Here is a 25,769-nt window from a genome sequence, read left to right on the forward strand (position 1 = left end):
GTCAGCACTTATAGACTTCTGACGTGGACGCGCATTTCAGATCAGAATTAGCATTCAGGATCATGAATATTTAGAATGTGTATGCGACCGTTAACATTTCCGGCAAATGGATTTTACAATAAAATCAGGCGTAATACAAATGGTGTCACGGTCCCCTGTAGATGAGGCCTCCCCATAATGAACGATTTTCAGTATTGGAGAATCTGGCCCCAAGTCAAATCATCAAATGCACTATACTATGTTGAGTGGTTAAGGTACAGAACTTAATACCAGGAGGTTCTGGGCACCAATCCTGTCTCTGACATGGACTCACTGTTTGTCACCCTGAGCAATTCACTTAACCTCAATACTTTGGATGTAAACCAAGGTCTATTGTAAGTGACCCTGATGCAGCCGTTTTTGATGCATTGGACACCCCCGATCTAAAGTTTAAGTCACATTGGATAAACCCAACTTCTCTGATTGAGTGATTTATGATTATAAATCAGTTGATAGAAGGAAATGGGGGAGGGGGGACAGTTTTAATGAGAACCCAGCATTTGTTCTTGTTCTGTGAGAATGTTTGTTTGTTTTTATGTTCAAATACAACAAAGAGCAAGGTGCAAAATTACATGGTACAGAAACAATCCAACTCAGAGAAAGGCAAGCAGAGATTCAGAATAACGGAGGACAATATAAATAGGTTCAAATCTCTCAATCTCTGTCCTTTTTCAGCAACCCTCTCCACAAGGCAGACATCTCTGCAACATGCTCTGAGTATTTGGGAGGTTCTGATGCAGCAGCTGGAGAAGCATGAGGTATTATGTTCTGCCTGGGGGGGGCAGAGCAGGCATGAAGCCCTGGGTAGGGGACAGCCGTTAACTTGGATGGAGTATTTTCCCCTCAGGCCGATCTCCTATGTATCACTACAATCCGCACTGATTGTACTGGCTGACTTTCAGCTAGGAGGTGAGATAAAGAATTCAACTGTGATGGAGTTTAACTCTTTGGAGTAGTCCATTTTGTGTGTGAGATGACAATTTCACACAATTACTGCAGCGATGCTGGAAGAAACATCAAATTCCAAGGTCCAGTTTTGTTTCTTGTGAGATGGCTATTATCGATGGGTCTAAATACAACATTTTGAAACCCTCCTTGCCTCTTCTACCCAGGACTAAAGGGATTCTTCCACTGGGCCTTTTCATAATAAAGGCGAGGCTATGTCTTATGGAACCCGATAGCCTGGGGGTTATGCTGCTGGGGGCTGGGAGCCCAGGTGCCAGCTTCCGCACAGCTGAGAGCACTACTTCGGTCAGGGCACGGACTCAGCTGCCAGCTCGCAGCGCCCACAGAGGTAGGCTACCCAGGCGCTGCCCTCCAGCACCCCTCATTCTCTCCCATATGGAGCGCCAACCGAGAACACAGAGAGAAGGCCGTCTGGCAGCATCCTGGATGGGAAACACCAAGAGCCGCAGCATAGCGTGAGAGACCATTTGACTCATAGTGCAGGTCAGGAGGACCAAGACGAAGGACAACCCCAGCAGTCTCCCAACCCATACTCCCACACAGTCCTCCAATCATCTTCCTTAACATGCGGTCATATGCGTCAGAGAGCCTGGATCAAGTTAGGCTCCAAAACTGGCTCTACTTTCGTCTCAATCCACCATTCATCGCACACCACGAACTCCTGTGCCTTCACGCTTTCCTGTCTGCAGGTTAGGATCTGTTAGTGATGATGCATCAACTGATGCAATAGCTGGGCTGGATTGCTTTGTTTTGTTGAAATTCCCCCCACCCCCCACCCCCCACGCTCCTCACTCAATACTCCACCACCCACTCCTGGTCACTGTAGCTGTATGTCAGTAGTTGTGCAAGAGCGGTCCGTCTGTGTGTGTGCTTCTGTCTGTCTGTGTCCCTCCGTCTGTCTGTCTGTCTGTCTGTCCCTCCATCCGTCTGGGTGTCTGTATCGGTCTTCATGTGTGTGTGTCAATACTACACTTTGCAGTGAAAGATTCTGAGAAGTCACTATATACGCCACCAGCTGATTCATTCTCGCCTCTCCCCAGGTCCTGCTCAAGTACATCCCAGCTCTACAGAGAGCACCATAATGACAGCGCTTCCCTTAATCACCCCCGAGGCGAGAGCCTCGTTTGTGACTCCGGTGCAGCGGGGGGAAGTTCGGGACTTATCTCTAGAAACACCTGCGCTCTGCTTTCCAATAGAAGCAGTTGGCTGTTCTCTCTTTTTCCAATTTTTTTACCATCCTCTTTCAATGACTATGAAATTACGTTTAGAAGAGCTGGAAATAACAGCACCAATTTAAATGCATTACATAACCAATCCTGCCATTTCTTTTTGCTGTGTTTCGTTTAAAATCAAACACACCTGCGCCTGTTCAGCAGCTGGGACTGAAACATGCCCTCGGGATTTCCACAGTCAGTACAATCTGAACTCTGCGATGGGAAACCTGGCAACTGAAGGTGCTTTCTGGGACAGCCTGCACTCAACCAACATGACCAGGAGTAACTGGACAAGCCTCCCTGTGCCATTAACAGTTTACATCAGAGGTCAGAGGATTGAATTTTTGGCAAATGGCCCCAGTATTGCCACTGCATTGAGCCATTCAAAATTCCAGTGTGTTGCCAGCCGCCAACTAGTGGACACATGTGGTGAAGGCCTGTACATCAACCAACACACTAGCGCACCATCACAAAGCTGGCTGGGAGTGTTTCACTGCTTTTAAGGAGAATCGTTTCAAATATTTCAGTGCCAATTGTGGGTCCTGATCTTCATCTAAATAAAAAACTTCTGGAATTACTTACCACTGAATTCCGCTCTCAGTGCCCTAGAAACGGGTGCAGTATTTCTGTAGCGATCAATCATGAGAATGGCACTATTTATTATTAACAACAAGGGTGGGCCTACACTATTAAATACACTGACAACAGCTACTCTTTGTGATATAGTCCCAATATTTTATTAGTCCAGTATTTTTAGAGGTTAAACAAATTCCTGTGAATTCCACTTGGACCCCAATACAAACAAAATTATGGGTGTTTTAAGCCTATCTAATTATAAATTAATACTTCAAAAGCTCTGCTGCATTATGAGGGAGAATGGCTCTGCTACCAGCTAAGATTCTCTCATCACATTTCCCTCTCTTCCCAAGCTTCCCAGCATGAAAAAAAGAGTTTTCTTTGAGAGGGTAATTCCAATGAAGGGAAGAAACTGATCCATAGGTGTGATGCATTACTATCTATATCATATAAGATTTGGTTCAAACTAAGTCAGCACATTTGTAGTCTGTGTGTACAGGCCATTGCTTACAGGGATCAGAGATTCAAAACGGGAAATGATTAGACCACGGGGGAATGGAGTTCTGGAGTTACTGAGCAGGGTGGCGAGAAGCACTGGTAATTCAAAATATGGTCTGTTCCTAAGTGTTGTCCTGTGTCTGGATGCTGTTCCACATTGCACATCTCCTGCAATGTAATTTATTATTTATTATTTATTATGTAATTTATTATGACACACTATGGGGTCACAATGTATTCAACATTGGTTGTCGATTGCTCTTTAAAATTGCCAAGCATTTTTAGATGTGAGTTCCCATTTCATTCACCTCCAGCAGGCTCTGGCTTAGTGATGGATGATTGGCTGAGGGTCCCACAATTCAAAACGACTGCAGGTACAGGGAGGAAGCTGACCTACAGGTCACGTGTGGCATGTCTTATCTTTTAGTAGTAGTATCTGGATTGTGCCACAGCAGTGGAAAAAGCCATATTTTTTTTTTAGTCCAAATCCAGGATGGGTGTTGACTTGTTGACACAAGGGAGGAATTACATGTGACGGTGAAGCAAAGCACACCATAAAACACGAGGGATGAGATGACGCACCAAAATCATGATACGATATGCATCACAATACACCGGGGCTCCCATTTCCTCCCATTTGGCCCGCCATCAATGTTATTTGGCTCCCCAAAACCCCCCAAATTAATTAACACCATCAGCACCTGGCCCCCCTCCCCCCTACTGGCCCGCTGACAATTAGCTCGGGGAAAAAAATGGCACGAGGCCAAACCTAATTGACGTACCCTGCAATACACCATCCACAATACGATACATATTGCGATACTAATGAAAAACTAATTTATGGACTTAAAAATTATAAAAACTGGCATTTAGTTCAAAATAAATCCTTTATCACAGTGGTATACTGCACTTTGAAGTCAAAGCACCATGTAACCTACAGTTCATTGGATATCAGTTTTAGCTTGATCAAAAAAAATGTTCACCGATTTAAAGAAAAGCACAGAAGTACCAACCAAACTATAATTGTGTTCAGCATTAAGTTGGAATATCTAGCATTAAGATACATTTTAAAAAAAGTAGCCTACATTAAAAGTAAGTTCAGTCATGTTTCAATTTTTCAAAATTCATAAATATGATATGATTGACAGATTAAAAAAATATATATTAAACCAATTTTATATGAAGCGTCTTTTGCATCGTACCGAGAAGTATTGCAATTCATGTATACAAAATTAATCATATAACCCCTATAAAACACTAGGAAGCCACAAGCAGGTAACACCTAATGAAAAGCAAAATACAACAAATTATGATCCTAAGCAAAACTCATCTTAAAAGCATCTGCGGCATTGACAGGATTACATGAAAGTGTTACGCATTACTTTGTGTTTGTTATTAAAACCAAGTAATGACAATATTTAAGTGCAGTAAAATAGACCCTTCTCTTTGCTACACTATTATTTTCATTAGAAATATGTGAAGATTTTAGATCAAGTAAATTCTGCTTCTCAAACCTAAATACATGGAAAAGCTTTCTCTATCTGACTCATGCAACAAAACATTAGTAATGCAGCCAACAAAACCAACACACAGATCCAGACCAATCGAGCAATCGAGAAAAGCAGGACAGGAGAAGCTGCTGGCAGAGAGGCCAGAGATGCATTTTATCGAAAGCTGGCTCAATTTCTCCCTCTGGCCTTCTGGTAGAGCCTTATTAAACTCATCATCTCTGTTTCAGTTGGGTCCCAGTCCTATGGAGCCAACATAAAAGGACACTTCTGACCTCCTGTATGAGATCCCACTGCAGTGCGTGTTTCCCGAATGTGGATTGGCCCGGCGCGAGAGTGGCGACCGCTAAACACGGAGATTATATAATCACTTGACACTGAAGTGGTGTTTTGGAGGGAGCGCCGTTTAAGGGCTACTTGATGCACAGAAGAAGTGAAGGGGAGACGCGTGCGGGGAATTTGAATGGAGGAGGTGGAGAATGAAACGGATTGGTACTTAGACTGGTGCTAAATGGCCCAAACCACGGTTAATTAACCGAATAGGCAGTGGGGCAAAAGCAGAAAACAGGACTTGAAAGTGCATCTCCTGAAAACAGTACACAGGCATCCAGGCAGCCATACCTATCACGCATCCAGCCATCTTCTCTGTTCTGGCTGTAGGGGCGGGACAGGTAGAATGGGGGCCGGGAGGGGAGTGCGCTGCCCAGGTCACTGCCCTGCTCCATCCACGGGCTCATCCGGGAGCCTACCCCGTCTCCCCCTTGCAGGCTGTTCCGAGGGGCACAACTCACTGTGAGAGGAAGCAAACGCACACAGTCAGTCACAATATTTTTAATATCATAACAATATTAAGTTCTTTGAAAAGTATGACATCTTAAGAGCAAGCAGTAAACTTGTCTGATATTTACAGAGAAAAAAAATCATAAAGATGCTTGCCATCTGTTAAAACTATTCATATTATTAGTATTACTATTAACAAACATGAACACATGGTCATTTGTAAAGTGTTATTGAATGATTAAACACACATTCACTAACTGGGTGAAAGGGGGAGGTTTACCATGTCCGCCGTTGTGAGTGGCAGGGTGTGATGCCCCGTGCGGTCCTGGGGAGGGGCTCCTGCCGAAGACGTCGAAGTGAGACAGCAGCGGAGGGCGGCAGGAATTCGGGTGGGGTCTGAAATGCAGCGGGGGGCTGTCTAGGCCAAGGCTGGTGGGGCTGGGGAAGGGTCTGGCATTGTGGTGTTTGGGGGTGGAGCACCTGTCCATATGACCTTCTGACAACCAGGGGGCGCCTCCTCCACCCAGCAAGTCCAGTGATCCTGAAATCTGACACACACACACACACACACACACACACACACACACACACACACACACACACACACACACAGAGAGAGAGAGAGAGCAAGAGAGAGGGGGAGTTGAGCCGTGTGCAGCAAGGGAGAGTGGGAGCTGGAGCACAGAAGCCAGGCAAAAAATAAATCCATCACCAAGGGCTTCATGCTTTCCAATGGAATTTGGGGCACTCCTCTCTCTCAGTCCAACTCAATGTGCAATTCAGCCACGGTTAGCTGGTCCAAAAGCAGGGTTTTAGACAATAAAGAATCACTGCATTACGAATAATCCCGCTGGCTTACACCCTGTAATAGAAAGTGTCAACTAACTATAAATTAGCGTTTATCTGGGTGTACAAGTGTCACATTCATGCTATTACATCAGCAATGGCGACTTGACCTTGGATACACAAAACAATTTTAATGTATTATTTTAATCCAAGTTTGGAGACTTTAGAAAATAAGTCAGTCAACTGGTCTTTCTCCACATCCTAGTCAAATATCTTTGGGAAACAAAATAAATTGGAATTGCCAAGATAAATTGTAAAATCAAATTATTTCCTTGTGTCCAATGGTGTAAATTAAATCACCCCCACCCCAAGCCCACAGCCCAACCTACCCGGTCATGTCCTCCTCCCTCTTCCCACAACTGCAGTGCTCCAAAACTTGGCCTCATATCTTCTCTTCCTGAAGAGAGAAAAATTAAAAATAAAACTGATACTTAAAACACAATTGCAGGCAGGCATTTTTATCATAGATCCTAAAAATGAAAAAACTCTCCACTGGGGAGATGAGTACTCCTCATGTGGGGGTTTCAGTCACTGGATACCTTTTTATCTTTAAATGCTCCTCTAAACTAGGGTTGAGAAACAGCAGCATTCCCAACAATCCCTGTAGGATGAGGGGAGGTTTTTGTTTTTCAGATGGAAAATGGAGCTTTCCAAATCCTCCATACTTTTGCCTGTGAATTAAAGCAGAGCAATCACCCCTCTCTTTTCATAGCCTCTCCGATTTGGAATGGCAAATTGTTCAGATCCACAGGGAGGACGGATACAGCGCTCACTGAGGAGTCAGGGCTCAACACTTTGGAGCAAGACAGGGAATCTTTGGCCGATTTTAAGCCTAACATCCCAGTCAACCAGTTGTCTGCCACTTTCTGGGGAGAATCCCAGTCAGAGTGGCTTGTGACAGCGCAGTTTGAAATGAAGTCTGGCCTGTGCTTCAATAGGAAGCTTTGCTTGAGCCAAGCAAGTATTTTGAGAATTCCCAGCAAGAGGCTGGATTCCTGGATTGCCCTTTCTGTGAAATATACTGCATACCCAGACATAATTGGGCTCTTTAGAGGGCAAAAGGAGGAGCAACTCGATATTAAGTCGGTGTACCTAATAAAGTTGCCACTCAGTGTATATGTATAAAACTGCTTTTGAAATCCATTAATCTGAATCTGAAAGGTGATACGGGGAAGCATTGTATATTTCACCAACACAGTCCAATACCTAGCCAAGCATCTCCCTCCGCCAGCACAACCAATCCTATTCATACTTGATTAATAGCTTGCAAAGACAGTCTGGTTTCCAACTCGGCTCTGTGCGCTTAAAACCTCAAAGCAGATGAAGAATCGCATTGGTCAAGGACTCAGCTGAGATGAGAAAGGTCTGAGCAAAAAACAACAAGACATTATGGATATTAGGAGAGCTAATTATACAAGAGCAATATCTCTGCGGTACGGAATAGACATCCCAGACGGCTGTCAGGCCGACGTTTAGCTCTCCCTGGTCAAGTACATTAGCCTCTCTCAGTCTATAACATTACCGTCAGAAGAAGATTCATTGGATATTGGGTAAGGGATGCTAAAAATAGAGCTTTGAAAAGCAATACAAAGCCAAATTGAAATTCATTCATCTAAATTTAATGTTTACCAAAGTGCAGCGGCTGTTCATACAAGTATAATAACCTTTCAGAAAGTGACCCTCTGCAAATTAAACTGTCCTGCATAACACTGTGGTGACATGCACAATCGGTGGGGGGGGGGGGCGGGACGTTAATGTTAAAATTAAATAAATCATATATTTAAATGACACGTTACTGCGAGATGTAGATGCTGTCTAGAAGGAAAGGTCAGTGGGTGAGGAGTTTTAGAGGAAGGAAGTGAAGCTAACGTTTAGAAAATTCAGGACATCTGCTGAAATGCAGCGAATGAGGATCCTAATAATCCAATTCCCTGATCCCCCACTCTTGCCAACCGCCCTATAACCTGACCCTTTAATAACCCAGAGGTGCAAACTGAAATGTCATGCAACACAGTGCAATACCAGAATCATCGGTGGCCAGCTGCCCAGAATGACTAAAATGAACTTTGCTCTTAAGTGTTCCCCCCGAAGGGTTTCTGGAGGGTGCAACATAAGGTATTGCATGACATTGAAGTTGATAGGCTGGTTCAGGGGGGAAATGTCCAAGTCATAGTTTAGTTGGTCAATACGTACGGCGTTCCGGCTGTCTATAACATTATCAGCACAGATAGACTTCTGGTTTCATTTTTATTATTACAATAAAGCCTTATTATTTCACAGACTTGACTGGGTTATCCTCTAACATGACAGAAGCTGAACACTTCTGTAGAAGATATCTACAAAATAAAATGCTCAAGATATTAATGTAACTTTAACACGAGCACAACAATGATGTCATCAACAAGTGCCAGATCGTTCCGAATGTGGAGAACAAGACTGTCAGATAAGCGCACATTTACAGTAATACAGACAGCTAGACGGGGACTGTTGTCCCAAGCTCTGATTGTCCTGCCAGCTCACCTGGTTTCCCCAGCTCCATGCTGCCATCCGGGGGGCTCCTGAAGGGCGATAGAGGGGAAGGGGACCGTGAGCTGAGGACGGTCGGTGAGAGCCCCCCGCCTGCGTTCTGCAACAGGCTCAGGTTGTAGGCCATGGCCGCCTGGCAGGCCATCATCCGTGGGTCCATTGGTACACAGTTCCCGTACCCAGAGGAGGGCACCTAGAGCACCAGAGAGCAGCCCAGTCACAAAGTAAGTCTGACAAGTAAAGTTTTCCATTGAGTTTAAGGGTTGTGCACGTACATGCACACAGAAGTAACACATCGAACTGAACATGCTAGTTAAAGGAAAAGCTGCTTTTCTTTTTCCAGCTTACACCAGATCTGGCTCTGGTGACTCACCGTCCGTGCAGTGATCATATTTACTCAACACTGTACATTTCACCTTATTTGTTAGTATATGACATTCCTTCTAAAGGCAAAAGTATGTATTTTTTTTTTTTTTCTATCAAAAGTCACATTAAGCTAGACAAGAGTGACTGCTTAAATATTAATCTATACACACAGGCCTCCAAATCTACAGGCTGCTGTGGATCCAGACAGCAGGTTGTGGGCGTCCAAGTGAAGGGGCACTCTTGCTATTACTCACAGACATAGGGAGAGGCATGAGCAGGCGGCTGCGGTAGGGGGAGCCGCACAGCAGGTTGCTCCTGGTCGAGGGGTCTGGGCGTGGCAGGGGGCTGGGGGACCTCCCGTACACAGAATGGCGACCCACGGGGAGAGGCAGGGGGCAAGGCGGCCCCCCGAGGGGAAATGCGTGTCCTGTAAGAAAGAGCAGAGGGTTTCATGACACACAGGCACAGAACATGAATTTAGGAATGCATCTAATGTGATCCCAGACAATGCATGCAGGCTGTGGACCTTGTGGAAAATATCTGCTGATTTTGACAGGATACGTGAGCTTGGCTAATTGGAGATCAGTGATTAAAAAAAAAAAAAAAAAAAAAAACATTTAACAAAAATTAAAAAACAAATCAAATGTTCTTTGTCATAGTAATCGGTTCACACATTACAGTATTTCAATCACTCTTGGTGCAGCATGCATGTGTTATTATTTTGAGAATCATTTTTTCTTTTATACTCTCCAACTTTAATATATGGCAAGCTCAGGTTCAGCAACACGAGAGAGATATAGACAGCACAGTTTCTCCAAAATGGGCTTGGTCTGTCAAGCCCCCTGCCACACTGAGTGCCAGAACAGAAAGCCCAGCACTAGGGCGTCACAAACCCAGTGACACCGCTCTTAGAGATCTCAGCACGGTGCCCAGAGGCACCTAGTACGCTGCGCGACTCGGTGCATCATCTCAAAGAGGCTTTCACTGGGAGTCACAACTGAGCCCCAATACAAAGAGAGAGGGGAGGAAAAAAAAACAAAAACATAATGCAACATTTCTATCTGGCATACAAAGCATATCTGTATGTAACTCAAAAGAGTGCCTGCCTATTCTCATCCCCCCCCCCACACACACCCCACCCCACAGTTTTCAAAGCCATAATAAGGATTTCCATTTGAATGGCAGGGCTTGCATATCTGTAGGTATTGTGCGGTGATGAATACCCCAATCACAGTCCCTAACGAAAGCCTGACGCACACTTTGAAACCCGGTGATTGCCTTTCACTGCGCTCGCGGGCTCGTCTCCAAAGGGGGCTGACAGTGTATGATTCAGGCCGAGTGAGCAGGCACCAGCTCTGCCAGCTTCCTGTGCTTTTTTGAAGAAGGGCCTCAACTAGTCACATCAAACTGTATTGTTCTGAAAGATCCACGGGAACAAATGGGAGTTAAAAAAAAAAAAAAAAAAGCTTATAGAGTGATAGGCAGGGCAGTTGGCTTACCATAGAGGTCTCTCTGTGCCGGGTGTTTGAAGCGCTGAAACTGGATCTTTTTATTCTGGAAAGAAATAAGAAGAAGCATCAGATTAATAATCATAAAATCAGGAAACAGCCAAAGTCATTCAGGCTTAACATCACGTACTTATAGAGCACTGACATGTTTTCTCAACTGTGAGTCTCTGGTTCCTGCCACACAATTCTTTCTTGGTACGTTTAACCAACAGTTGCTTCTAAATTATTATTTTTTAAACCACAGAAATAAGACTCCCATTGTACAGCTGATTGATGCAGTTCAGGGTTCATGAGCTTCTATAATATGAGCCAATGTATCAGAAAGGCAATTTTCATTTGTATTTTTTAATTGCCGAACTTCACTTCCACACATACACTGGATATAAAAGCCAACTGGGCGTGAGAAACACAGGGCTGGTGTGAAAGGAGATTTGATTCAGGTGTTTCAAAACACCATACAAGGTGGAAAGTTAACACCAAGGAGTTCTTCAGTCTCAGCAATGCATGGATCATAAGTCTGCAAGACAGGAGGCACTTTACACAGAGAGGTGGGGGGAGTAAGCTACTCAGGCACATAATTAAATATGTCTCTCCTTTTTCCTTTAAGAAATGTCCCAAAATTGAATTAGTAAAACAACATAAACCAGCAAAAACATCATGTCACATTGTTTGGAACATGTGCTAAAGTCAAGTAGTGGATGAAAAGTATTCTGCTTGGTAATCATTAGGAATAGCCCTGATGACGTTGCATGCCGGTAAAATGACACTTCCTGGAAATACAAATAAATGTTGTAGTGTCCCCAAACATCTACAAATCGCAAGCATATCTCCACGGAATTTACATGGGGAAAAAATAAAAATGGATGCAATTGTAATCATTTTTGATGTGCTTTTTCTGCATGACATTATATCCCAAAATATATACAAATTCTTTGAATGGTTTGCCATTAACTTTGAAGCAACGGGAAGCAAAGTTGGAATGTAAAGCACACAATCCGATTATGCCGAGGTACTTCCAATGGCTCCAGTGACCATGAGGACTACTCGAGGGAAGGCAGCACTGGTTACAAATGGAGAGAGCGGATTCTCCTTGGGAGTGGTGCACTCCCTGCTCCCCGACAGCGTGCCCTCTTTCAGTCAGTTAAGCAGGAAAACTACATCACCGCCGTGGCCAGAGGACCACACATTTACACTGTTTCCTGGAAAAATACAAACCAGTGTGACTCAAAACACACATCAGGGCCGGTGAGCCGCAGGAGTGAAGCAGAGCGGGGAGCTCAGAGCTCCGTGGAGCCGGCCTCGTCATTCACATTACCACACACAGGAGCTGCCTCTGTTGCACTAGGACAGCACCATGGCCCGGCTCGGAAATTAGACATTTACAGAGGGGAGAGGGGGGAAAAGTCAACAGTAGTGTGGAGTTTGGACAGCTCCTGGTTCAATACTGCTCCGCCGAGAATGGATTTACCTCAGGAGAGCAGCTTTGTCTTTTCAGAAGCGGTTCTATTGACCCGCTTCTTGGAAAAACCCCTTTTCAAGTAGCCGTCCAATCGATTTGGAATGGGATTAGCCTGAGAAGGATAAGCACCAGAGAAGGGGGGGAGAGAGAAAGAGCGTGCTCCATTCATGAACATTACTCCCTCCTCTGACTGTCTCCACCTGTTATCTGGGGTTTCTCTCTCTCCTATGAATCCATTTAGACCACAGAGGTTTTTATTTGACTTCTATATTGAACTTGTTTGGCCAAGTTGGGACAGCTAGATATTTCACTCACTGTTACAGGTACAGGTCAAACAGACAATTTAAAACGATGCCTTCTTAACCATATTTAGCCGTGTCCTTGTAAAGTGAATAACTAATCACTAGTGGACGTTTATGTTAGTATCAGTTGTCAAAATACATACGGTATGTATATCAGACACACGGATACAGGCCAGTTGGTGTATTTAAGGGCATATAAATAACCGACAATGCAGAGCCAAGTTGGCAGGGAGAAACATTTTTCTAGAAATGACCGTAAAACATTCCCATCATCCTTAAATAAACCAACAGCTTGGCAATATAAAATGGATTAAGATGGAGCCTTTAGACACAATCCAGATTTGCTTTCCGTTCTACCATATTTAGCCATTGAATCTCAAGGAATATGGAGCTGGCCTGGTCTGAATGTCTCCCAAAGCCAGAGGGGAGACACTTCCCTGAAGGAATTAACGGACACAGGGAACAAACGCTCTGATCATCCACCCACACACAGCCATGGGCACTGCCACCTTCAATACCAAAACACTGTGATTATCCAGTACTCTCAAAGATTTAGCCAACACTCACCCACACTCCTAAAACATCAGTGCACCATCCCGATCGAGGGAGCGAGCTCCCGGCCTCAGCCTGGTTCCTCAATAGAGGAAAGGGATCAAGCTTTTTAATCTAGAAAACCATTTCAGTCTAACCCCTGCAGTCTCAGACAATTGACTGTTTGAAGGAATGCAAAAATCATGCAAGAGGTGCATTTGGCCTCGGTGTTGTATGATGCAATGTCATGTTCAAGGAGGAGGAACACGTATCGCATTGAGGACTGCATGTCCCATAGGTAGGTACTTCTAGGAAATAAAGTGAGATATGTGCCAATTATTTTCATTTTACAAGTATCTGAAATGGTTAAAAAATAAATCACTGTAGAAAGTGAGAGTCCAGCTGAGAGATCTGCCAGACTGACAATGACCATGTGGGAAGGGAAACGGCTCTGGGGCACACTCATCACGGATTTGCAGAAATGCAGCTCTCACTCTTCCTCCATCTCTGCATCTTTCCCTCCCCGTCTCTCTCTCTGTTCCTGTCCCTCTCACAGAGCTCCCTCCATCTCCCCATCTCTCAGCATCGATTTCTCCTCCACCACCCGTGAGAACAGCCCGTTCCTCTCTCGGCTGCTGGTGACCTATCGCACTCCTAATGATTTTGCTCGTTTTACTTATTTATTTCTTTGTTTATTTATTTTGAACATGCTCAAGGACGGCTTGAAACACTTAATTTCTTAATCGTGACCCAGAACTCAACCAAAGAGCCTTCAGAACAAACAAATAGAACCCCTGCAATCACCTTCACCACCCCCTTAAGCACATTTTGCATTTACATTTTCAAATAATCAAACTCTCGCTCAGAGACCAGGCCTTATTTGAACACTACCTACCAACACTCAATTCTCAGCATTAAAGAAAGCGCTGATTAATGAACATCCTTTAATTATGACCTGGGCAGAACAAAGACACAGAAACACCATAATATTATGCAAGAGCTGATTTGACCATTTACAGTGGCTATAGAGAGTATTCACCCCTCTTGGCCTTTTTCACATTTTGTTGTGTTACAACCTGAAATTGTAATGCATTTCAATGTTTTTGTCCCCCCTTTGATTTACACAACCTACTTAACACTATGAATACAAAGATTTTTTTATTGTGAATTGTCAAAAACTGAAATGTCTTGGTTAGAGAAGTATTCACTTGTCAATACCTGGTAGAACCACCTTTTGCAGCAATCAGGTTGTAACTGAACAAAATGTGTAAAAGGAGGATGAATACGACCTATAGTCACTGTACATACACCATATACACACAGTACAGTGAGAACACTTAATTCCATGCAGAGCTCAAGATTAAGCGAGCAAGCTTTCAGAACGATTTATAAGGAGTGATGAAGAGACTCTGAAATACTCGATCAGGTGTTTATTACTTCAGCACAGAGCAGAGGGGAGCCCATGAAACCAGAGGAAGAAAATCAGGCACAATTTTGTTTTTAATTACTGTTGGGATTCAACTGAGCCCCGAAACAGAGAGGCTTGCATCAAACCCCTCAATACAAGCCAAATAAAAAATAAAAAAAGTGTAACATTTTTGCTAAAATAACATCAGCCCTCAATTCAAAGGCATTTGCTTGAATGATGCCAATGGGCGCACACCAAGGTGCTTTCCCCAGAATTCTAAAAGGTGGGTGGAGATACCAGGATTGTGACCGATGACTGATCTCCATATAGAAAGGTGCATTTTCATTATAGAGCACATGCGTCTCGAGCAAAGCATGAATGCATCTCAGTTCGGAGTGCTTGTATTTTAATATAGATTGTATATACCTCTCTGTATATAGTGCATCTATGTTTCTAAGACTATAACGTATACATTTCAGTATAAAGAGTCTTGGTTTAGAATGCATTTGATCATCAGGGAGCGAATTATGTCCCCAATTGTACCTCATCCTCGTGAAAAGGCTAAATGCATCACCAAGAGAGCTCACAACAGAGCTGTGCTCAAGATCCATGCTCCCTTTTTTAAATTGTTTCCTATTCCCCTTTTGTCACTGGTTTTCTTGCAGCTTACAGACAATTAAGTATCAGTTACCTGCATACAGCCCTGATTATTTTAGATCTATACCAGCTTGCAACGCATCTTTTCAACTCCAGGGCTGGTTCTCGGTTAAACCGAAAACAAGGATTTCCTGCACAGGCGGCTTTGTCCAATAGACATTAGAAAAAGACAGCTAAATCAAGATGAATAATATTGGCAGGCTTGGAGCAGGGAAAATTGGCGAATAAACAGTCTTTGTGTTAAGAAAACAAGTTGAATAACAGGTCACGCCTAGAGCTGAGAAATGCGAAAAGGAGACGATAAACAGTCTGAGGCCTAGTAATGAGCCATGATGACTACACGACAGACAGAAGAAGTCCCAACGCAAACATATGCCACAAAAAGTCTGTTGCAACCCACGCTACAGCGCCAATGAAGGAAAGCAAGACGGTCAGAGTTCCAGATTGTGGCACGTTGCAGGCTGCTGGGAAACACACCGCAAAAAACAAACAAACAAACCATGTTTTCCTTTACGACCATCCCTGGAAATGGCATCTATTCCGTCTTCATCAGCTACCATGCATACAAACCCACATGAGTGCTGAAGGGGTTTGCAAAATCAGGGTTCTAAACTGTGACTAAAACACTTACATTTGTAACCCTTTCCCTTGGCAGTGCGACAATTTGCTTATGATGGGATGGGATATGACTGACTTCACCTTCTCAATAGGCTACCGGTAGATCACATTGACTCTTCCCTCATCCCTCACTGATTGGAGTAACCCTAGCAGTTTAGTTAGCATGAATAATTACTTTGCAACAGTGAGTGTTGTGAACATCATCATTGTTGTTTGGTTTCCTTTTTATTCAATTTGACTGATTTTTGAATGCATTTTGTTTTACTATCTCAACCAATTGCTGCCGATAATCTATGATTTCATATAATTTATGGATTACATTTATTTTAGGAGTTAGAGTTCAGTAGAACAGCCATGTCAGCCCATTTCAGGAACACATGCCACACTTACACTTTGAAATCCACAACAAATAAATGTGGCACTCTTTTACCAGTCTTTCAAATTCAATGTATAAAAGATGTCATGTCATTATCTTGGTTCTGTATGGGATGCAGGGACATAATGGGACATGGTACAGTTCATTATACTCACCCAGTGGTGATAAATTGGTGTGATCAAATCATGTGCTGGTGTCACCAACTGAAAATATTAGTAGAACCAGTGCCACCAGGGGAAAAAGTCTGAACTTTTGTAGAATAATTCTAAATATACAGTGAGCCTCTCAAGATGCTGTTAAGCAACAAAAGCAGACGCAGACTCTATACCTGCCCTGTCCAGTAAACCAGAAGGCTATCAACGGCCTTATTTTTCCTTCCTTTAGCTGTATCAGATTGAACCAGGACTTCCAGCTCACAAGTCTTGCTCTTATCAATGTTGCTCTACACTGCACTGCAAAAAACTAATGGGACAAGCTCCCCTCTGGTAGCCAAGGATTGCATCACACATGACGCTCTTGATGCCGATGTCGAGATTGCAAGGTACCATAACTGTAAAATGTCACCACACTTATCAGCAGTGTCAGGACTGATGGAAGGTTTCATTGAGGGCCCTGTTCATCTACACCCAATATATGAATACTATATAATAGAAATCTAACATGGGGTTCTGGTTGGACAGGGGGGAAGGTTTAAAATCCTCAACTCAAACCCACAGACCACCTCTGGGATGAACTGGAATGGGTAATCATGACACCACCCCTCACTACACTTAGAAACTGCACTGCAAGGAGAAAGGGCACAGTATTCCTCCATGAAAAGGATTGTAGCAGTCTTTAAGACCAAGGAAGTGCATGCACAGTAGGAAATACACTAAACACCCATCTTAAGGTATTGCAATACCTCTGGTAAGGGTTTATAGTATCAAACAGATTCCTGAATTTCCTTATTTGGAGACCACCCACCCCCAAGACGCTATCCAATTCAAAGCCTAAATGAGCAGCTGTTTTAGATGAGTGCTTGAGAAAGGGGAAAAAACTAAACAAAACACATGCCTCTCTTGAGTCCTCTCCAAGACAGTGAGGGAGCGCAGTGCATAAACGCACAGCTCTGGGAGGAAAAGCTCTGGCCCTCCTACGATGTCCAATTGAATTTCAGTTAGGGTGAGGAGACCGGCTCCCGCAGATCGAACAGCTTGCGACAGCACACATTTACAACCCAGATCAGACCGATAAGAGAGGAGCCATTGCCTGCAACAAAAAAACTCTGGAAAATGGGACATTATCTATCCGTTAAGGAAAAAAATGTAGCCCCTTTCCTCCAATATTACGTGTCAGAGACTGGTCTTTTGAGGGAGCGCAATGCATGCTGTCTGGTATAAAGCATTTGCCAGCCATCAAAATCCACAAAGGCTTATTGGTGTAGGTCAGGTGTAGTCAATAGGCAGACCGCAGGCCAAATGCAGACCACTAGACACTTTTGAATGGAACTCAAATCAGTTTTTTTTTTTTTTTTTTTTTTTTATGTATTGTTACAGGGTTTGTTGCCCTCAGTGGTTGTTTTTGTGTGGAACCTAGTAGCAGCTCTTCCTGGTTATTTGCCAATAGGGTGTTACGTACATATTTGCCATAATATGGGATATGCTATATAGAGCTAGTGTTCCTCCGTTAGTTGATTTCTCACAGGTTCCCAGTTCACATGTTTCTGTACACGTTCTGGACTGGGGAAAGAGCATCACTTTGTACAGGTATTAGGTTTGTTATCCTGATTTCAATAAATAAACAGCTAAACTATGGATCATTTGTCGTGGGGACATATTGCAACCTCGCCTCCAAAATATATAAGTGCATACAAAACCAGTTTTCTCACAATGCAATCTCCGATACAGATTACCGTTAATATTTTAGATAGTCAGTTTCTTCAAATATAACAATAACAAAAACCAAGAATATGCCTACTGTAGGGCTTATTACTTTTAACATTTCAGCGTTTTCTTCTGTGATCTTGCCTTTATCTTGTTTTACTCTGATGTGTTAGCCACGAAAATGGAAATGCATTAAATATTAGGATTAAAAAAAGTATTTATTCTACGCAAATGTAAATAACTATATAAAATAAAAATTGTATTTTACTTATATTACACAGTTTCACAATGAAGATCTTACAGCCGATCACTGCTTCCATGATGTTTCCAAACTGCAATATTACTTCCTGGCGATTTCATTACAATAATCCTAACCTGTCAATGGCCCTCTGGACTGTCACTCTGCTTAGTCCCACCTTCAAGCAGAAGTAAATGAACCAATCAGGGAAGAGAGGTTTTGGAAACAAAAAATGATCGACTACCCCTGGTGTAGGTCATCCTTAGGGGGACACAGACACAGAGCACAGCGGTACTGACTCGGTGTGAATTTCAAACTGAATTATTTATTCTTTTGTTTACCCTCCCAATTCACCCAACTGTTCAGCAGCTTGGTTCACTGCTACAAATGAAGACAACACCTAAGAAGTCCTTTCTAAGACATGCACGTTCAGGCCATCCACTTCCCCCTCTTCCCAAACAGCTGAAACAAAGCACTGTTGGGGGGCCTGGTGCAGCTCTCACTGAAAACATTGCACAGGTCAAAGGGACACAGTAAGTGGGCTAAAGGGCTCAAGTAAACAGAGGCTTTGATAGCTTGAAAGACTGTGGAGCTTAAAAAACATTTTTAGGTAGCTACACGATTCAGTAAATGTAATATCTAATGCATGGGGATGGGGTGGGGGGATAATTAATCTGAGGCACACACACCCCCAAGAATCCTTTTATAATTCTTTCTAGGAAACTAAATTATAATTTACACCACACTTCTGTTATAACAGACAGGGAACAAACATTTAGACAAGTCCTTCATCCCAGGATGGGAGAGATCAGGAAAGTGAATTAGTTTTTGTCCTTTTTTGTCAGTGCTTATAATCTTCTATCTGCCTTTAAAACAAAATATAGCTTTAACCCCGAGAAAGATTGTACCAATCCTAAACTGATGACTCTGCATTAAGGCTGACGAGAAAATGAAAGACAAAGACGATGAGGTAGAGAGAAAGAGAGAGAGAGAGAGAGAGAGAGAGAGAGAGAGGAGACTGAGGGAGAAATCAAAAGCCTGTACTACAAGCTATGAAACACAATGAACATCCAATCTTTCGGGATTGGTCGGTTGTCCCACACCTGTGGTGGTACAGCTTATGGCCACCACACCCTCGGCTGTAAAAGCTTAGTAGAACTGATTTTAAATTGGACTTGTGGGATGAATACATACTCAAAATTACTTTAAATTCAGTTCAAAAACAAAACTTTGGAGCTTTTCATTTAATTTGTTTGCCTCAGAGTTACTGTAGCTCTCCAAAACCGAGATGGCGTAAACAGCGCTGCCAAGACTGGAGCAGGAGGAAGCCACACCGAGAGTGGAATCACACGTCTAATGAACTCATTTAGATATTTTGGCTTGAGCTTACATTACACAATGACACATGGGGGAAGGCTGGCGTGCGGAAGAAAATGATACTGATTATGAGCAAATAAAGACATTCGGAAGGAGGGGGGAGCCGGAAGACGGCAATAAGTGGAAGGATAAAATCTAAGAGGACACACAAACACATACACACACACACACACACACACACACACACACACACACACACACACACACACACACTACAGTGAAGAAAGTGATTCATATAAGATCAGAAAAACTGTGCACCGAGATGGTTTGAGTCAGGTAGTCTTGCCTGCTTTGTTTGATTAATTATAATATATGGATGGATCTATAAAAATAAGTCTTTCAGTCATTAGAACGGAGGTATATACAGAAGTCTGACTAGTGCGTGTGTGTGGAGCTGCTGCACCAGTGCAGAAGAGGTGGGCTCAGGGCGACGCACCGTGAGGCAGGGCAGCGGGGCGGGCAGGCGGCGGGAGAGGGGCACAAACTCGGGGGCCAAGGGGTTGAGCATACAGCTACGGCTGGTCTCCAGGCTGTCGATCTGTGCCAGGATCTCGGGCAGCGTGGCCCCATGGAGGCTGTCCCTCTTGTGGCACAGAGCCAGGTATCGCTCCCACACCCTCCTGAGGAACGCGCACACACACACGTGAAAGGGGGGTTAAACACACTAAGCAGAGACACAGACAGAGACAGACTTCATAATGGGGACAGGAAGAAGAGGATTATATTGTTCAATGAGTGGAGGGAATACAAATTTTAAGACTAATTGAGCGGAAAAGAAAGGTGACAGAAAAAAGGTGGGCATCAGGGGGCAGAGAGAGAAAGAGCTGTTCCCACAGGTATTTATTCATCTCTTAATATATATTCCTTCCTCTTCAGTTTGTGCTGGGATACATGAGAAATGAATGCAAAAGCTATCGTCCGCTGACAACGCGAGATCAGCGAGAGACGAGGAGGCGCATGCAAACCCACCGGCATTTTCCCATGGTGCAGAGGGCTACGGGGTCTCCCACCACAGCCAACAGGGACTGGGCACGCAGCATCACAGAGCGCAGCATCCGGGGACTGGACAGGAAACCCAGCTCCCGGTCCTCCACGCTATCCTCCTCCTGGGGGAGCTCTCTGCGTCGACCCCCCACCCCAGGGACCGGCTCCTTGTAGGTGTGCCTCGTCCTCACCACGCTCACAAACAGCACCCGGAAATAACGGCCTAGGGTCAAGAGACGGTGAGAAAGAGGCATAGAGATGGAAAGAGAGAGATAGAGACAGAGATGGAGATTGAGAGTGACGGACGGAGACAGTATCTGGAATTGAAAGAATCACGTTTTTTATTATAGTCCATCTTATGTCTGAAACAGGACTTGAAACTGTCTGTAAGCAGGGTTATCATTATAAAAGGTGGAGGGGTATAAAGACAGACATTTAAAAACACTAAAAAACTGTTCAAGAGGGAGAACTGGAGATGGAGGCAAAATGGCCCTATGAAGAGGCAGTGATCCTGGCACAGAGAGTACAGTTCCACCAGTCCAGCCAACTGAACATCTGGTCTAATATTAGACACCTGGTTACTACAGGTTTCACCTTCTCTTTGGCACGGCAAGTCGGCACCAACAACAAAAGTCAAAACAAAACACGTCAACAATAGTGCGGGTGTGAGAGTTTGAGAAACTGTTACAAGAGGAGTGAAACAGGAGAGGAAGACTTTAAAGTGTGACCTATGACGGAATGTAAAATCCAAAACGGGAAGAAAGATAAAAGATAAAAGAAAGCAGAAGACAGAAGACAACAGACAGCAGGCCTGCAGGCCGGGGGGCCGGGTGTCAGCCCCCATACAGAGCGCCGTCGAGCTCATTATAATGAGATGTGACTGCTCCAACTTTCCAATTTATTTTCCCACTGACCCTGCATTGATGCTATTTGATCCCATTATTATTATTTTTGTTTTCAAATTACAGAGGCACAAAGGAAAACTGGTTGAGGCTGCCGGGTACTGGATACATGGGCCCGGAGGTTAAAAGGCACCTGAGAGCGATTGATTTCACTGGCTACCCTACCTGAGTCCCACACAGCACAAGAACAACATACAGGTCCCTATGAAATCCATTGGGTGTATACATTTATCATTTTGTTTCTTTCCATTTCCAGGGCCAGTCTAGTTTTGAAGAACTATGGTGGCTCATTTAGGCCATGCAAGTAGAAAAAAAAAAAAAAAGAATTGATGCTGTTTTGAAGGCAAAGGGTGGTCACACCCAATATTGATTTGATGTAGATTTTTCTTTTCACTCACTTTGCATTTAATTAATTGATAAATCTATTAACTTGTCTATTTTTGAAAGCATACTTTACAGCATTTTTTCACACCTGCCTAAAACTTTTGCACCGTACTGTATATATAGAGAGATTCCATGTATTTTGTAATATTAATATTTTCACCATGAAATAGACCCGTATGTTCAAACATAACGAATGCACTTTTCAGGGGGAGAAAGACATTTAAAATCAACTTGTGATCTGAAGATAACAAAGGCATATTATATTCTCTCTCACTCTCTCCATATGTATTATAAATAAATAAAATGAGCCACCAGAGATCTATTCAATTTGAAAAAACTAATTAATTGCTGCAGTTCTTGTTTTGTGTTTTTTCCAATTAAGCATTCATTAAACAGGGATACATAAAATCCAAACACAAAATAAATATACATTTCATAAAGGCCTGCGACAGAGAACCCAGTCTTGTGCTGAAGGGCGCACTCTCAAATTGGAAATTTTAAAAAGTTTATTTAATTAACACAAGCTCTCCCTAGGCAGTGCGCTGAGCCGCTGTGTAATTGTTACCCAGTTAACACGCGCTGCGCACACACTTACGCACGCACGCACGCACACACACACACACACAGGTGTCAGGTTCGCACATCTATCACTGACGATTATTAGAACGCCTGTGTTAATTAGTCTTTATGGAGGCTGATTATGCATTCTGTTGCAAGAACATTTTCCAAGGAACGCGAGTAAGAGCGAGTAAACACTTGGAAGATGTGTGAAATATTTTGCTCAAATTGACGGATGAAACACTGCACAAGTACAGCAAGAGAGATACTGACAGAGCAAACACAAGGAGGGTGGTTGATACACTATAATTGAGGGTTATAATACCTTATTTTTGTACGAGTGTTATGTTATTGGTGTAGATTAAAGCCATTTAAGTGCGTTGACAACAATTTCATCATCCCAAAAGAGCCAGTTTTTCAGACGCAGAGAGACTGACAGAGCCAGAGAGGAAGGAATAGACACATGAAAATGACAGAGAAAGAGAGATCACCATGGCCTACAAGCCCCTGTGTGTGCACGTGTGTATATATATATATTATATATATATATATATACACATACATACATACACACACACACACACACACACACATACCTGGTCCAGTGAAGGCACTCTCCACAGTGACGCAGTGCAGACTTCGCTGCAGCAGCTCTGCGCGCAGGAAGCGGGCCTGGCCAGGCGAGGTCGTCACCACACCCAGGCTGCCCTCCTCCAACTTCCCCCAAGACACGGGCCAGCGCTTACATAGGCTCTCCACCTGCTCCACCACCTCCAGCACCTGCACAGCACAGAGGCCCAGCCCAGGACAGACAGAGCCAAAACAACCATAATGCACATCGTCAGATCAAGCGTGCACCAGTAATGTCCCAACCAAAATGTCAAGAAGTCCTCAATAAACTTTCTTACAGCAAGATACTATACATAACCAGCAGCTTAGCATCATACATCTGTAAACTGCAGACAGAAGTAGACAATCAGTGGTGAAACATAGCATTCTTCACAGTGGACACTATTCTCTGGAACATTTCCTATGAGAAAATCTTTGAAATGACGATACGGTGAGACAGCAATATTCTGAGCTCATTTTAATCCTTTTAAGATTACAGTTAAAAAAATCTCCAGGAACTGAATGGTCATATTGTGCCAGTCATTAAATAAAGTGAACAGCTTTGTTCAACCTAGATCCTCTGTCAAAGTTGGATCTGAAATTATATATATATATATATATATACACACACACACACACACTATCACTGGGTGACTTCCATTAGAACAGCCCCAGCTCTCTATACTAAACCGTCCCCCAGCTCAGCTACACCCCTGTGGAAACAGACCGTGATACTGAGGGAGATTAATACACCAGAAAGACTATCTGTTGTTAGAAGGAGCATTTGTATTGCTCAAAGTGGGCAGATCGTTCCCTCACCTCGGCGTAGTTGTAATAGCCGCAGCAGCTCTTTTCCGCCCCCCACGCCACGAAGAACGACACTGGGAAGAAGTCTTTGTGAGCTGGCTGTTTACTGGCAGCCCGCAGCTCGCCACCATAGAACAGCTCAGAGACCAGGCTGCCAGAAAACCAACACACACCAGCAACCAGTCACCTACAACATATTGATGTATACACATACATTTTTTTTTTATATATGCAATTAGATAGTTTATTCCCCCACAACACAATTTGAAAACTGCAAATTAGTCAGCTCAACCCACCACTGCAACTTCTGCAGGAGAGAGAACACAAAGCAACACACCAAACGAAAATGTACATTGTGAAGACTACATATTTTCCGCACTGATACCCAGAATAGCCACAGCCTAGCCATCACAGCCATCCGAGGATTTAATGCAGCTGGAACCACTGCTAAACCTTTGAACCAGGGAGGTGCCTGGGACACCAGAGTGAGGTGTTGGTGAGCAAAGAACAAAGAAGTTCTTCCCCCCAAAATGCAGACACCCTCCGCCAATTATACACCGTACCCTGGGAACTCCCAGCTCAAGCAGGACTGGAGACCAACTACATGCAGGCTATATCCTTTACTTGGGAGTGGAGACTCTCACTAGATGTGTCACTTGGGAGCCTAGTATGAGATATATTAATTAGGCTTTACAATGCTAGTACATAAATCATATACAGAATAAGTACCTCTATGGTGGTGTATAATGAAATACAAAAACTCAGGGGAAAATATGGCTGTAAATGCTGTACCTAGATGTGAGAAAAGTTCAGTGGGCAGTGTGTGGACAAAGTCTCAAGCGTAAGCATGTGTGGTGCCAGTGGCTCACCTGACGATGTGCTGTTGGGTGCGGTACTGCTCATTCAGCTCCAGCCGGCAGCAGCAGGGCTCAGGGTACAGAGCGCACAGCCTCTCCAGCAGGGGACGCTGCAGGCCACGCTCCCGGGCAAACTCACTGTGCACCAGTGGGGGGAGCTAGAGAGGGCAGGGGCCAGGAGACGACAGCATTTGAAAAGAGTAGAGGAAGAGAGAGCGTGACTCGGACAAGGTGCAGCTTGCTCTCAGACAAATAAGCCTGGAGTCCTGCCTATGTCTGAATGACCCATTAAGAGTGCATGGACATTAAACATAGACTAAGTGTGGTCTTACTGGCTGGGGCAGCGAGAGAGAGAGGGATGGGGGGGGGGATATATAAATCTCCCTACCCCATTTGCTCAAGGTAAGGGTCAGGTTACTGTAAAGAAATCACTCAGGCCCTGGCTAGCAGCCCCTCACCTGTGCAGGGTCCCCCGCGAGCACAATACGAGTAGAGCGGTCAGCTAGGCACAGGGCCAACAGGGTCTCGCACTCTGGAGAGCACCCAGCTTCGTCCACCAGGATGTGCGTGAAATAACCTAGAAGACAACAAGTTAAACTGAGCTCATCCTAGGTTCCAAACCAGTTTTGGGCAGATTTCATTGCAATGGTCCTGTCATCCTGGGGATCTTCTAGGGATGTAGAAACTCAACTGGGAACAGGAGACTGATACGGAGAGTTTGAAAAACTGAAGGCTGCAGCAGAGAGCACAGTGGAAATGGTGCTGCCTGTATTGGGAATAGAAGCAGAAGCAAGGGATTGCAGATGCTAAACTCAGAATAGGATGTTTAGTTGGTAATTGAGTAATAACTGTTCATTAATACTAGGAAACTCCAGTGGAAAAGAACTGCACAAAGCTGGTACAGGAGACTATACTGCCCCACACCCCACTAAGGGTAATTGGAACAAACTATGAAAGTAAAGTGTCCAAGGGTTCTGGCTGTGTGTTTTACAGATAGTGCTCGTCTGCCACCT

At 43.9% G+C, this 25,769-nt stretch overlaps 1 protein-coding gene across 1 annotated transcript; it reads right to left on the reverse strand.

Moving 5' to 3' along the window:
- Positions 1 to 1,366: 1,366 nt before the first annotated feature.
- LOC136713033 (probable helicase with zinc finger domain) lies at positions 1,367 to 25,045 on the reverse strand. Its single transcript, XM_066689924.1, has 13 exons — positions 25,007 to 25,045; positions 24,769 to 24,914; positions 23,912 to 24,050; positions 23,080 to 23,263; positions 20,625 to 20,862; positions 20,092 to 20,275; positions 10,819 to 10,873; positions 9,574 to 9,746; positions 8,948 to 9,146; positions 6,757 to 6,824; positions 5,862 to 6,129; positions 5,423 to 5,591; positions 1,367 to 1,427 (listed from the first exon to the last, which is right to left on the reverse strand). The coding sequence occupies exons 1-13, from the start codon at positions 25,043 to 25,045 to the stop codon at positions 1,367 to 1,369; spliced, it is 1,923 nt and encodes a 640-aa protein (XP_066546021.1).
- Positions 25,046 to 25,769: the final 724 nt, after the last annotated feature.

This window comes from Amia ocellicauda, chromosome 17, assembly GCF_036373705.1.
Source record: "Amia ocellicauda isolate fAmiCal2 chromosome 17, fAmiCal2.hap1, whole genome shotgun sequence".
NCBI lineage: Eukaryota > Metazoa > Chordata > Actinopteri > Amiiformes > Amiidae > Amia > Amia ocellicauda.